At 60.8% G+C, this 13,558-nt stretch overlaps 2 protein-coding genes across 3 annotated transcripts; both read right to left on the bottom strand.

The window, feature by feature from the left end:
• Positions 1-83: 83 nt before the first annotated feature.
• On the bottom strand, positions 84-5,744 carry MLX (MAX dimerization protein MLX). Of its 2 annotated transcripts, XM_049799905.1 has the most exons (8): positions 5,651-5,744; positions 5,224-5,260; positions 4,967-5,056; positions 4,359-4,465; positions 4,008-4,107; positions 3,054-3,153; positions 2,420-2,621; positions 84-1,852 (listed from the first exon to the last, which is right to left on the bottom strand). In XM_049799905.1, exons 1-8 carry the CDS (start codon positions 5,693-5,695, stop codon positions 1,796-1,798), a joined length of 738 nt encoding a protein of 245 aa, XP_049655862.1. In that variant the 5' UTR covers positions 5,696-5,744; the 3' UTR covers positions 84-1,795. The 2 variants fall into 2 exon arrangements, with proteins under 2 accessions (XP_049655862.1, XP_049655863.1); XM_049799906.1 differs by lacking the exon at positions 5,224-5,260 and having other exon boundaries at positions 5,651-5,705.
• Positions 5,745-7,168: 1,424 nt separating this feature from the next.
• Positions 7,169-13,500, bottom strand: COASY (Coenzyme A synthase). Its single transcript, XM_049800629.1, has 9 exons — positions 12,799-13,500; positions 12,154-12,368; positions 11,550-11,681; positions 11,074-11,263; positions 10,548-10,612; positions 9,642-9,726; positions 8,076-8,173; positions 7,837-7,983; positions 7,169-7,524 (listed from the first exon to the last, which is right to left on the bottom strand). The coding sequence occupies exons 1-9, from the start codon at positions 13,394-13,396 to the stop codon at positions 7,468-7,470; spliced, it is 1,587 nt and encodes a 528-aa protein (XP_049656586.1). The 5' UTR covers positions 13,397-13,500; the 3' UTR covers positions 7,169-7,467.
• Positions 13,501-13,558: the final 58 nt, after the last annotated feature.

The raw sequence follows: 13,558 nt of genomic DNA, 5'->3' as shown, positions 1-13,558 counted from the left end.
CTACCTCTCCGTCTCTGACTGGTTCTAGGGGAAGGGTCCAGGAACTTGGCAACAGAAATAAAAGCAGAAAAATCATTAAACCATTCAACAAAATTGATTTAATTACTTTTCACAATAGAAAAATATGTTGCTTTCACATGTGAGGTCTGTAAAACTCCATGTCCTCTTCCCAAGGCAGCTTCTGGCAGAAAATCTCCAGGGGTTCAGTCTGTGCCCCTTGTTCAGCCACAGAGCCCTAACCCTAACCTGCTCACCCACGAGAGAGGATTTTTTTCATCACAAAGCAATATCTTCCAGACCGGACACAGCTGACCCTGTGCATGCTTTATCAGTGATGTGCATCACTGGAGGGTTTGACTCTGAGGCTTCCATTGCATTGCCTTGGAAAGGACACCCAAAGGCAGGGTTTGAAGAATAATTCTGTATAGAAATCATACCCCCGAGTGGGTTCTTGACTACTAAATGAAGTGGAGCAATAGCTTTAAACATTCTCATGCTGCAGCATTCAAACCACATAACCTGGCACCAAGTGCTACCTCATCAACAGTGGAAAAACAGTGTAAAAATAAATATCCACTACCCTGGAGCGGGAGCACAAACATGATTACAGAGAACAAATCCTGCTGCCAGCATCGCCGCACAGGAAGACCCTGATACAATCGCTCTGTGCGGTAAACAACCATCACTTGGGCAACAGCTACACCGTGCCACAATGTATTTTTGTTGGCCAGAGACATGAACCATACTGACAGCAGCAGCATGTGACAGGTTAAAAAGTATTCCAGAGAACATCTGTCTGCAAAGCGGACACTGATAATATTTCAGGATGATTCAGTGATTTATAAAAACAAAAAAAATCAAATCAAATCAAGGCTGGTTATGTATATATGTGCGTATATAAAAGTTCTAAGGAGGAGCAGCGTGAGCTTGTGGCAGTGCTGTCCTATAGCTGCTGAACTGCTTTCCTGTTCAGTACGGCCACATCAAAACCCAAAGACACGAAGCCACACACGTTTCAGCACTTGCTCAGGAAAAGCCGGCACAGAAAGCTCACTCCCATCTCTGTTTCAGGGGAACTACGGCTACAGCAGAAGAGGTCAGGTTTTAGCAAGTCCCCATCCCATGCTGCCAGCTCTGCACCAGGGAGGTTGTGGCTGTGCCGAGTAAGGGTCTCCCTGGTGGTGAGGGGCTCATCCTTCAGCCAGCTCTGCCAGCTTCCCCAAAGCATCTACACAACTTAACTTAAAAACCCTGCCCTGTAAGAGTTGGTTCAGAGAGAGGTACAAGAAAGCCCGCAGTTACGGGAGAAGCCTATTCATAGTCTGTTTTTACAGAAACCAACAGCTTTTAGCATCTGTTCTTGTTTCATTCCCCCTTCCCCAGGATCAGAAGGGGTTGTGTCAGAGGCCTGAGGTTACGGAGCAGATGTGCTTCACAGTGGAGAGTCAGTGACACAGGCAAACCCCACTGTGCCTGCCTGAGCTAAAGACTCTCTGGCACCTTAAAAGACCTCTACTCAATACACTCTTTTTTTCCTCTCTTTGCTAAGTCCCTACAAATATTTGGTAATATCGACTGTCACAGTACCTGTGGAGCAGAGGTGTCTGCACAGCCTCGTTTTGGTTTTGTAGTTAATACAATAAATAATTCAGAGAAGCTTTAAGAACAGCCATGAGGGAGATGGCCCAGCCCTTCCTGGCACCCGTCACCCAGGCCCCCGGGCAGGAGGTGCCCCATCCCCGCGGGTGTAGAGGCGGCGGCAGCCCCGGCGCTGCTGGCACTGCGAGGGGAAGGCTCAGTAGAGCTGACTCTTCAGTTGGTGCAGGACCCCGATCACGATGTCCCGCAGCGCCTGGGGCAGAGAGGAGACACGGTCAGTTGTTCCAGTGTGGGAACAGCCCGTCCCCAGTGAGCAACACCCATGAGAGGCTCCGGCACGTGCCATGGCCCCGGGGCTGGCACACATGCTGCCCAGCACCACAACACCTGTATGGGAAATGCTCCCACCTCTGTTCCTGGGCTGCAGGATCTCAGGCAGCTGCAGCAGGGCAGGGACCCAGCCCTGCCTCAGTGCCTGCCTCCCTCAGTGGTTTCTTCATTACCAGAAAACCTTTAAGTGTCCTGAAGGAGTGATGGGGAACCAGCAGGACTTTCCTGAACCCTGTTTCAGCCCGGCCAGCTTTCAGCACCAAACCAGTCCAGCAGCTGGAGTGGGATGTGCTGGAGCTTGGGCCCCAACTCCTGTCCCCCCCACACCCCCACCCTGTCCCAGCCCAGCACCGGTCACATGCTGCACTTTCGGAAGCCCCAGGAGAGGGGACAGCCACACCAGTCCTGCACTGGGTGCAAATGTGCGCAATGGTCTCTGCCGCATTTCACTCTGCCATCTCAACAGCCCACCTGCGGCTGCCGGGCTCACCTGGGGTTTGCAGTGCTCCTCAATCCAGCTGAAGACGCATGCTGAGAGCTCCTGAAAACTCGTTACTGAGATGGAGGCGTTAAAGGACTGGAACAAGGAATCCATAAGGCCTTGGAAAACATTAAACTTCACCTCATCAGAGACCTGGTCCTTCCCCTCGTTCGGGTTGTCCTGATGAGCTTTCACAATCTGCTCGTAGTTCCTGAAACAAACCAAGCGCCCCGTGTTCAGCAGCAGAGTGAGGCCTCCCACACCTCGCTTCTGCTCAGCTGCGGGGGCAGAGCTCACTGCCTGTCACTGGCCACTGAGAACTGCTGCATGGGTGGGGAGGACCAAGAGTTTGTGGAAGATCCTGCAAGTAAAGAAACACTGGGGAGCTGCAGCTGCTCCTGACACTGGGAGCAGATTAATTTTCTGACTCAGATCCACCTTCACACTAAACTCCACCAACTGACTTGAGACAGACCCACACTAACGAGCCGCTGGAGGAGAAACAATGACAGCAGGCAGGGACAGGTTTGGTACTCCAGATGCCAGGCTGCCTGTGAAGCACTGAGTGCATCCACGGAGCCTTGCAAGGACAGGGGAAAACAGCAGGAAGAAGGTGGCAGCACCCCGACAGCTCTTCCCTTACACTTTCATGATCTTCAAGGCCATTACGTCTTTCCTGAGGGTAGAAACTTCCTCCTCTTGCTTCTTCTTTTCCTTATGCAGGAACTGGATGTAGTCAATGGCTGAGCATGAAAACACACAGTGAGGATTTGAGAGCAGACACAAGACCCTGAGATCCCCACAGAAGGTGCCCAAGCCTGGGCAGCATCAGCTCCCAGCTGCCCCGATTCTCCTTGGGGAGGCGGACAGCACCTGGGGTCCCCCAGAGCATCTTCACACCAGAAGGTCCCAAACTGCTGAACCTCCATGCTGCATGGCTCTAGCGAGGTGTTTTGGGGGTTAACAGTACCCCTTTCCCTCTCCCCACCCTCAAGACTGTCCAGGTTTTGGCTGGGATAGAGTTAATTTTCTTTCTAGTAGCTGGTACAGTCCTATGTTCTGGATTCAGCATGAGAAGAAAGTTGATAACACACTGATGTTTTCAGTTGTCGCTAAGTAATATAAACTCTAAGTCAAGGATTTTTCACCTTCTTGTGCCCAGCCAGCAAGAAGGCTGGAAGGGCACAAGAAGCTGGGAGGGGACACAGCCAGGGCAGCTGACCCAAACTGGCCAAAGGGATATTCCATACCATGTGATGTCATGCCCAGTATATAAAGTGGGGTGAGCTAGCCTGGGGGGGGATCACTGCTCGGGAACTAACTGGGCATTGGTCAGCGAGTGGTGAGCAATTGCATTGTGCATCACTTGTTTTGTATGTTCCAATCCTTTATTAGTATTGCCATTTTATTATTGGTATTATTATCATTATTAGTTTCTCCCTTTCTGTTCTATTAAACTGTCCTTATCTCAACTCACGAGTTTTACTTTATTTTTTCTCCCGGTTCTCTTCCCCGTCCCACTGGGTGGGAGTGGAGTGAGTGAGCAGCTGCGTGGTGCTTAGTTGCTGGCTGGGGTTAAACCACAACAAAGACTCACTTTTCTGGAGGACGATGGCCTTGCTGAGCTTCTGGGAGCCTATGGAGAAATCCTGCTGCTCACAGGTAGGAACGATGGCCTGCAAGTCATCATAGCCTTTCTGTGGGGAAGCAGAGCCATGGCACATGTATTTGGAGTTCAGCAGTGGGAGACTAGTTGTTTCAAAATGTGTCAAATCCCAGCTCCCACCAAGCAGCCAGGAAGAGCCAAGGTGGCTCCCAGCACACTTGTGTCTGGGGAGGGAAGGTCCAGTGGCAAAACAAAGGGGAAGGTGCTGAAAACAGCAGGTGCAGGGCCCCGGGAACCAGAAAGTTGCTGTGCTCTTACAGCACACGCAGCCTCTCAGGTTACCTTGATGGCGTCTCGCCTCTTCCGCTCTGCCTGGGTGTGCGCCCGCCTGCGCCGGTCCTTGTACGACTCCTTGTAGGTCTCCTGGTGATAATCGCTATCCTCATCATCTGTGTGGAGAGAGCTCGCATGAGCGTGAAGACGCCTGACTGGTGAGCTCCCAAATCACGGGGGGCAGAGGCGCAAGGAGGGGGTGACAGCCGAGGGTGGGCCTTATGAGTTGCTGCCAGGCCCAGGACCACCTGGTGCCCCCAGGGCGGCACTCAGCTCCAGCAGGTCGGGCCAAGGACAAACACTATAAGAGGCCCTGACAACCCCCTCCCTTTCCTCGCAGAGCTGGGTGGGCAGAAGACGCCTGCAGCTCCCTCGAGAAGGTGTCAAAACCTGACCAACTGCCCACCCCAAACGCTGCCGGAAACCACAATGCCCCGACGCTGTTCCCCACCACCTTCCCTCCCCACCTCGGGGTGGGAATCCTGCCCAGCTAGCAAGAGGGGCAGCCACGCTCACACCCTCGGGACAGGGGCGAGAGCTGCGAGCGCTGCCACGTTCTGGACACCACAGTGAGCAGAAAGACCCACGGTCACAGAGAACAAACCCCACAGGCCCACCTGTATTGGGGACAGAAGAGGCACTGGTGGAGCCGATACTGTTGGCTCGTGACACTATGCTTCCTTTCCTTGAGTTTTCCATAAAGAGCGCTGGAAGAAGAGGGTTCACGGAGTAAGCGACAAACCCGGGGTGCGTGACCAGGCCCAGAGGGATGGGGTGGACGGGTCACCAGGCAGCCACTGTCGCCGTCGTACTCACGACAAGCAGCTGCTGCGACCGGAGGCGGGGGGGGGGGGGGGTGCCGCTGGGCACCTACCCGAGTCCAGGCCATTGTCGCTGTAGGCAGCATCCACCTTGCGCGGGGCCGGCGGCGGAGCCACGGCGGGCCGAAGGAGAGACGTCAGCTGGGTTGGGGCAGCAAACCGCGGCCCCCCCGCCCCCGGCCCGGGCCCGGGCCCCGGCTCCGCCCGGAGTCCCGGTCGCCCAAGCGGTACCCCCCCACACCCCTAGAGCTCCGGTCCCCGCGCGCTCGGTAACCTTTGGCCTTTGCCCTTCGCCTTGACCCTGCCCCTCATGCTCTCCCCGACCCTCTACCCGGCGCTCACCCCGCCCGCGGCCTCGGCTCCGCCGCCCCCGGCGCCCCGGCCCAGCGCCCCCGCACCCGAGGCGCCCTCAGGTGCCCCCAGCCGGCCGGCCCGGTCCCCCGCCCGCAGCCCGGCGCGGAGCCCGACGAACGGACCCACCTTCCCCCACGAGTCCTCAGCCGCGGCGCCGGGCGGCTCCGCCATCTTCCGCCCGCCCCGGTCATGTGACCGCCGCGGGGGCCGCCGGGAAAACCAGTCCGCACCGCCGGGCCGCCAGGGGGCGCCCGCCCCGGCACCGGCGAGAGCGGCGCCGCCAGCCGCCGTGGGCCGCGCCCCGGGCCCGGTCGATGCCCGGCGCTTTCGTAACCGCCCTGACGTCAGGGTGACGCAGGAGCGCCGGGCCCGGGTCAGAGTCCACCGCCCGCGCGGGGGTCCCGGTCCGGCGAGCCGGGGGTCCCGGCGTTCTGCCTCGGGCCGGGCAGAAGGCCCGGGCGGGGCTGCCGGCGGCGAAAGGCCGGCGTCTCCGGGGAGGAGGCGGAACGGCAGCCGGTGGTGGCTGCAGCCCCGCCTGCCCCGGCGGGCCCCGTGCAGGTGGCGGCACTCGCCCAGAGGTCCAGCAAGCAGGCGTCCGTCCGTCCGGGCCACCCTGGCCCAAACCGCCACAACAGCTCCAGGTGCCTGAAGCGGCAGTGGCGGCAGTCCCGGCTGCCGGCCTGCGGCACCAAGAGGGTGCTGGGGCTGCGTGACCCGTGTCCACAGGCCGGGATGTTCCCAGAACCGTGTCCCCCCCCAGGCCCCCACCTCACGGAGGTGTTGGGGTCTCCGGCTCCCTCGGTGCAGCCTGACGCCCGCCACCCCAGCAGGACCTGCAGCACCCCAGTCCTGCCCTGCCAACCCGGATCCACCCGGAGGCCGGGAAGACCTGGGAGAGGTAGTGCTCCAGGAGGAGCGGGAAGCCGACCTCGAGCTCTGCCCGCAGCACCTGCCCATGGTGGGGGAGCACATCCAACCAGCTGCACCAGGGCATGAATTGCCAGTACTCCCCCACATCAGCCACCAGCCCGTACATCTGCTCCACTGAGTACCTGGGCCGGAGGCACCGGTCAGGGCAGGGGTCAGGGCTGGGGGCTGCATGGAAGACTCACCCCAGGACCCCCCGCTCCCGGTGCCCACCAGGATTAGGAATGGCTGCACTGGCTGCACCAGTGGGGAATGGGGATGCTGACACACCTGGAGGGTCCAGGGGATCAGGGAGATGGCTCTGCCGGCACACTGGCCCTGCCACCTGCAGCGCCCCAAGCAGTGCCTGGCCATGGCTCGTCTCTGCCCGACCAGTACCGAGGTGGGATGGTCTCATGCTCCCAGTGACATCACAGGGTGGCACCAGCAGCAGGACCGGCCATCCCCATCCTGCCCAACTGGACTGACCCGGCAGCACCATGCGGGACCCCAGCTGTGGGGACTCCTAACGGCACCAAGTGTCTTGGATGCTGCGACCCGCTGCCGGCAGCAGTCAGGACTCCCCCCCCCCGCCGCCCCATCCCCCAGAGCCAGGGGTGATGCCCCACAGTGGGAACCAGGCAGGGGCTCAGGCACAGCAGGGGCCAGGGGCAGGAGAGCCAGCTGCTGGGCAGGCTGGAGGGTACGGGGGACAGGACCAGCAGACAGACATGTACGGAGGGAGAAGGCTCTTTACTGTCCCACAGAGAGGTCCAGGCTCCAGCGCAGGCTCAGCCCTTTGGCCCGAGGAGCCGCTGCAACGCCCCCCCACCCCAACACCAGGGTATGGCAGGACGCCCCTGGCCCCTCCATGGGGCTGGACAGGGTTGGTGGGTTCAGGCCCCGTGCTGCGCTCCTCCCCGGCACGACTGGCTCACTGCTGGCGTGTGAGGCCAGGACATGGACTCTCTCCTCCCATCCCACTGGTGTGGGATCCATGGGGTTGGCACGTGATGGCCAAGAGGAGCGTGACCCCCTCACAGGCTGCGCTCCTGGCTCAGGCGCTGCTGCAGGAGGTCCCAGGCCTTCTCCACCTGCCAGAGAGCCCACGTGGGGCAGCACCTCAGAGCCCACAGCTAAGCCAGGGACAAGGCGAGCGGCACCACGGCAGGGGCAGGAGTCTTACACGAGGGTCCCACGCTTCCTGCCCCTTCCCTGCTGCATTTACATCCCCGAATTCATCCCTCATGGTTGTGCACAGAGGCAGCCTCGATGGTGAGCAGCACGCCCAGGCACACCGTGCGTGACCTGGGCACAGCACTGAGCCCTCTGGCACACGTCAGTCGCCTGCCTCCCCCTTTGCCACCTGCGACAGACCCCAGTGCTGCAGCCAGCCCAAGGCTCACCTGCTTGCGGGTGACATCCGGCTCCCAGAGCGTGCACAGCACCACCTGCGACTGCTCCACCCTTTGGCTGTTGGTCATCTGGCTCTGCAGTCGTCTGCGAGCAGCCTCTTCGCTCAGCCCATCCCTGGCCATGATGCGCTTCACAGCCTGACAGGACCAGAGGGGACACTCAGTTGCTCGGAGGGGAAGCCGGGAACCAGCCCCAGCAGCAAGCAATGGGCCTAAGGGGCATCACCCACCTCCTCCTCTGGGATGATGGCCGTCCACACCTCATGGACCATGTCTTGCCAACCAGCCTCCAGCAGCACGGCAGCGTCCAGCACACACACGGCCTTCCCTATGGAATGAGGCCATTCCTCATTACCTGGCAATCGCAAGGCAGTGCGACTGCTCCTCAGAGTCCAACCCAGCCCGTCCACTTATGCTTGCAGAGTCATGCCTTCCTGCAAACTGGCAGCACAGATGCTGAGCCAAAAAACCTCACGTGGAAAAGAGAGTAGCAGGCAAAGGCTGTGTTTGCTTAAAGGGCATGCCTGGGATGGCAGGTCTCCCAGGCACAGCAAGCCAACGCCTTCAGCCAAATGCCTATAGAGCTACCAACAGCACCTCCCAAGAGCTGGAAAAAGTCTGCTCCCAGAAGGAGCAGACTCACTGCTGGAGCACTACACCAAAAATTAACTTGAAGCCTCTGTGAGAGACTGAAAGAGTTAACGTCTCAAACATTGTGGTGGGGCAAGTTCTGCTTAAAGACAAACCCTACACAGCAAGGAACCAAGGTGAAAAGCCCATCAGCTCAGACATCAGCAACAGGAGGGGGAGGGCGTGCTGGAGGGTGTGCAGCTCCCTGTTCTAATAAGCTGTTCTGATACAAAGATCAAACAATGGCCATGTCTGCAGGGAAGAAGTTATTCCACAAACAACCCCCAAGCCCAAAAGCTCACAAGCTGCCTATTAACCTGACGAGTTCGGGTGCCCGACCGAAGGAGGGGCAAGGATGATAAAAGGACACAAACTGAAGCCCTGGGCGTGCAAGCCCACTGGGACTGGACACCTTGGCTGACTGAACCAACGCTGGACCCAGGATCAATGAAACCTTTCTCTCTTCCTTTCTCTCTCTCTGTCTTCTTCTCTCTTTCCTTTTCCAAATCTCTACACCTCATCCATTTCAAGATATAAACCGTTGACCAAGTCTGAGACTACGAGTGGATCCAGCCGCCCCTAGACCGTTCTCTAAGGAGGAGACTGGAAAGCAAGGGGGTCTGCTCTGAACCTTGTGACTCAATGGGAGGGATCTCTGTATTCCCTGAATTGATGTAGATGGTTACACAGTTTACAGAAGTAGTCTTATGCCAATTCCTGTTGTGAGAAACCCTGCCACCTACTACCATGCCTCCCTAGTTCCATTTGCTTCTGTCATAAATAAAATCTTTAACTGATCGTTTGGTTTCACCTTAATTTAGCCCAAGGGAATTTCAAATTAAACATGACTCCCTGGTCTGTCCAGTCTGGGTTGTGACAGCCTCGTAGGAAAGAGAAAGCAACCTCCACCCTCCTTCAGAGTAGGAAGCTTGAGGTAAGCCTGTCCCAGCTTCCAGCCCAGCTGTGTGGAGGGGTTTGCTCTGAGATGTGCCAAGTGAAAATCCCCAGCAAGCTGCCCAGCAGAGAATAGGGGTGTCTGAGTATCGAAAATATTCACGGTGCTGCCCAAAGCAGCAGATTCCCAGCGGCTCTGGGTCGTGGTGTGCTGCACAAGACCATGCACCCAACTCCCACCTTTGTGCTACGATGGGAGCTGCCCCAGTTACCTTGAGCATCTGCCTCCCCAATCTGCTCCTTGACCATCCGGGCCATCTCAGGCCACACAATGTCTGTGAGACTCTTCAGCCGCTCCTAGAAAGGACGACGGGATTCAGTTACTTGCCCTCAGAACCCCTGGGCAGCCCACAAGAGGACCACTGGTGGCAGCAGCAGTCACAGGGGGCACCCAGAAAGAACCTGCTAAAGCACAGGGGATGAACCCAGCCCATCGCCTGCTTGCTAAGCACAAGGAAGGAAAACTTCCATGCTGCCCAGAGGCTCCCATGCCTGCTGATGGGGTCAAGGCTCTTTTTCCTATTATTTATCTTGCCCTGCCAGGCACAGCAGAACCTCGGTCTCTGCTGCGAGAGGTGCTTTGCAAAGACACCCCCCCCCCAGCCTGCAGCAGAGCGAGCTCTCCACGCAGCAGCATCCACGTGTGACCCATCTGTCTTGGGAGAAGCCCTCGAGCTGCCTTCATGCTTGGGCTGGGGCAGCCTGCAGGACCTGAGCAAAAGGCTGAGCACCAGCCTGGCCAGCAAAGCCAGGCGCAGAGGGTCAGGTTCGGCTGCCACATCACCAAGCCTCACGGGATACAAGCCTAAACCACACAAGGGTCAGAGAACACCAGGTCTGCACATGTCCAGCTGGGTAAAGGACAAGCATGGGACAGAGGGGATGAGGATGGGGAGGCAGCAGCAGCTGCCAGGGCAAGAGCAGCATGTCCAGCATGGCTGCTGACTCAGCTACCGAGATGGGATCCCTGTGTCCTGCCCTGTCCGCGCATCACTACCAGAAAGTACATTCAGGAAGGCATCATCAGCTCAAAGGGCTGAAAAATAAAAATCCTCAGCACAGATGGAGAGTTCGCTGCTCATGAGATTAAATATTGACAGTCTCTGTGCCGCTCTTACCTGGTTCCCAAACACTTTGGCCCCAAGGACTTTCCTGTTAATTGTCCCATCTTCATTTAAGATTTCTGCAAGACAGAAGCAGAACAGGCTTGGGAAGAATTAATCCCACACTCTTCCCTGCAGCAAGCCTAGGTTAGAGTGAAAGGATTTCAGCATGGGGTTCTCAAAGGGACCCAGAAAGGAGCTGTAGGACCTGACCTGGTAGCCCTTCACCTTACTCTAAAAAAGGACGGGGAAGAGCTTTCCCTAGACAAATGGCAGCCCAGTTTAGCCTTCCACACCAGCCAGTTTACAGTAGCTCTGATGTGGGATGTGCAAGACTTCGGGAAAGCAGTGGTTTGCCCCGCTCGGGGCCAACCATCACTGAATCAGCTACAGAGCCCCATCTGGGTGGTGTGGAGCCCAAAACCCCCGGAGAGGGAGGGGGAGCGCAGGCCAGGACAGCTCCCTGGGACACTAGGATGATGGCACACCCCTCCCTCCTCTTCCTTCTCCCAGTCTTCCCTGCAGTCTTCGGTGGCTCTACCTGCCCCAAAGGCTGCCACCACCTGCTCGTAGGCAGGGCCACCGGGGACATAGACGGCGTGGCCCAGCTTGTCAGCGTCGATGAGGAACGCTCCCAGGTGCCCCAGGAGATGGGCGATGGAGGTTTTCCCACTACCGGTTCCTCCAGTCAGGCCGATCACATACGGGTGCGAAGGCAAGGCAGGGTCTTGCTAAGGGAAGAAGGAAAGCCATTGCCAGCAGACAGAGAACGTGGGCTCTGCTGGAGAAGGATCCTGACTACCCGGCCTGGAGATGGGTGTGAAAGGTCCTGGCCCTGCAGAGCAGCGGCCTGCTCCTGCTGGGGGGCTAGTACAGGCAGCAGGCAGGCAGTCCTCTGCAACTCGTCCCCCTGCAGCAGGGAGAGGAGCTGGCTCTTCAGTTCCCAAGGCTGCCACCCCTCCTCCCAGGCACTCTCTTCCCATCACAGCCCACGGCTCTCCGAGCAATCCCCCTCACCCGCGGGGGCCGCAGCAGCGTCCCCAGCAGCCTCTGCCGGAGGCTGGAGGAGCTGATCTTCTCCTCCTCATTCTGACTGTGTTCAGGGTCCTTCATCAACAGGATCTCGTAGAGAGCCAGCTCAGGGAGCCCCTGGCAAGAGAAGAAAGCGCCAAGGGCCGTCAGCCCTGACAGCCGCAGTGGAGGGAAGGGGGCTCAGCGGGAGGTCAAGACCTGAACGAAATAGCGCAAATGAGGCCGCGGCCACCCCCAGCGTCCCCACGGGGCAGCTCCGTCCCTGCGAGGGGCATGTTCCCGGCAGCCAAGAGGGGAAGGCAGCCCACAGAGCTGCCCATCTGACCCCAACCCTCTGCCCACCCGGGGTGATGCCGCAAGCAGAGGCTGCTGCACCACCCTTGGGGCACACGCAGCCAGGACAGCTCAGCGCAAAGCACCCATCTGCGGGGTGCCGGCAGATGCGCACGCTGGCATCCTGCTCTCAAGCCCGGGCGCGGCACCGAGCAGCCGCAGCTGCTCACCGAGACCCAACTTGCCCACGGGCACCGGCAGGCAGGGGCGATAGGGCGGGAAGGGGCAGCCCACCGGGCTCCTGCGCAGGCATTACGTTTTCAAGTCTCTTCTTGTTCACGGCCTCCCCTCCTCTGCGGGTCTCCTCGCTGACCACCAAGCACTGCAGGTCAGGGTCCGTGACCGAGGGGCCGTAGGGGTCGACCAGAGGCACGATGTCGTAATGCAGTGAGGGCTTCACGTCCTCCAGGAACTCACGCAGCTTCGCTGCTCGCAGCTCGTACGGCTCGATCAGCTCCATCAGGACCTTGTCTGCCGGGCGCCAGCGGGGAGAAGCAAGAAAGCGGTCCGTTCAGCAAAGCGCAGGTCCCGGAGCGGTGGTGGAGAGCAAGGCCGGGAGACGGAGACAAAACCCGACTGTGACTTTGGGAGGCTGCCTCCTCCGGCTCCCCTCGCCCCCGCTGCGCCCTCGGCTCTGCGTCAGCTCGCCTCGCTCGCTGGCGCGGACGGGACGCCGGGTCCCCACCGTCACCCCGTCCCAACAGCACTGCCCGGGCGCTCCGGGCGTGTGGCTGCCGGGCCCCCGCGCCCCGCCGGGCCCCCGGGCCGCGGCACCGGCCCCTCTCGCTGCCCCGTCCCGCTCGGCACCGGGCTGGCCCCTCGGCCCCATACCGGCAGCAGGGCCGGCCGCCCCCGGCCCCCCGCACCCCGGCGCGGTACCGGCCGCCCCGGGGGGACTCACGGCGGAGCAGGTCGCCGTCGGCCACCCCGGCCAGGAGCCGCCGCCGGGCCAGGAGGCAGCAGGCGCTGAGCAGGAGGCGGTGGGCGCCGTGCAGGCGGTCGAAGGTGCCGCCGACCGCCACGTCGGCGAAGTCGGGGAGCGCCGCGTCGGGCTCCTCCTCGGGCTCCTCCTCGGGGCCCCCCCCGGCCTCCTCCAGCAGCACGGCGGGCAGCCGCGGCGGGCAGCCGTAGGCGGCGGCGGCCAGGCGCTGGAGGCCCAGCCGCACCGGCCCCGGCGGCCCCGGCGCCTCGGCGGCGGCCAGCAGGACGCGGGGCCGCCGGGCCAGGCGGCGGCCGGGGCCCAGCAGGACGCGCAGGTCCAGGCCCCGCTGGGCCGCCGCCGCCGCGTAGAGCGCGGCCAGGGCGCGGAGCAGCGCGGGGCAGGCGGGCGGCGCGGCGGGGCGCGGGTCGGGGGCGGCCAGGCGCAGCCCCGGCTGCAGGTGCACGTACAGCGGCCCCGCCACCACCCCCGCCGCCGCCGCCAGCGCCGCCGCCGCCCGCCGGGGCAGCGCGCCCAGCGGGGCCGTCAGCACCAGCAGCCCGCAGGCGAAGGGCGCCATGGCCCCGCCGGAAGCCGCCGCCGCCCCGGAACCGGCCCGGGCCCCGGCGCGCCTGGCGGGGGAGCCCGGCCGCCGCCCGGCCTCGGAGCCCGCCAGCGCGGAAGGGAGGTCGCGCGGCGCCCCGCGGCCGGGCGAGCGTCGGGACCGGGCTCCGCCCGCCGA

Source organism: Accipiter gentilis, chromosome 5 (assembly GCF_929443795.1).
Source record: "Accipiter gentilis chromosome 5, bAccGen1.1, whole genome shotgun sequence".
NCBI classification, from domain to species: domain Eukaryota; kingdom Metazoa; phylum Chordata; class Aves; order Accipitriformes; family Accipitridae; genus Astur; species Astur gentilis.
This window is presented reverse-complemented; position numbering and strand designations above follow the sequence as displayed.

What these genes read in the sequence shown, in the direction of transcription:
- MLX (XM_049799905.1), bottom strand. Translation starts at nt 5,695, where the DNA reads ATGGCGGAGCCGCCCGGCGCCGCGGCTGAGGACTCGTGGGGGAAG. An exon ending in CTGAGGACTCGTGGGGGAAG is followed by an intron (nt 5,261 to 5,650) that starts GTGGGTCCGTTC and finishes GCCCCGCGCAAG; the next exon opens with GTGGATGCTGCCTACAGCGA. An exon ending in CGACAATGGCCTGGACTCGG is followed by an intron (nt 5,057 to 5,223) that starts GTAGGTGCCCAG and finishes CTCTTCTTCCAG; the next exon opens with CGCTCTTTATGGAAAACTCA.
- COASY (XM_049800629.1), bottom strand. Translation starts at nt 13,396, where the DNA reads ATGGCGCCCTTCGCCTGCGGGCTGCTGGTGCTGACGGCCCCGCTGGGC. An exon ending in ACAAGAAGAGACTTGAAAAC is followed by an intron (nt 11,682 to 12,153) that starts GTAATGCCTGCG and finishes TTCTCTTGCCAG; the next exon opens with GGGCTCCCTGAGCTGGCTCT. An exon ending in CGCTGCTGCGGCCCCCGCGG is followed by an intron (nt 11,264 to 11,549) that starts GTGAGGGGGATT and finishes TTCTTCCCTTAG; the next exon opens with CAAGACCCTGCCTTGCCTTC.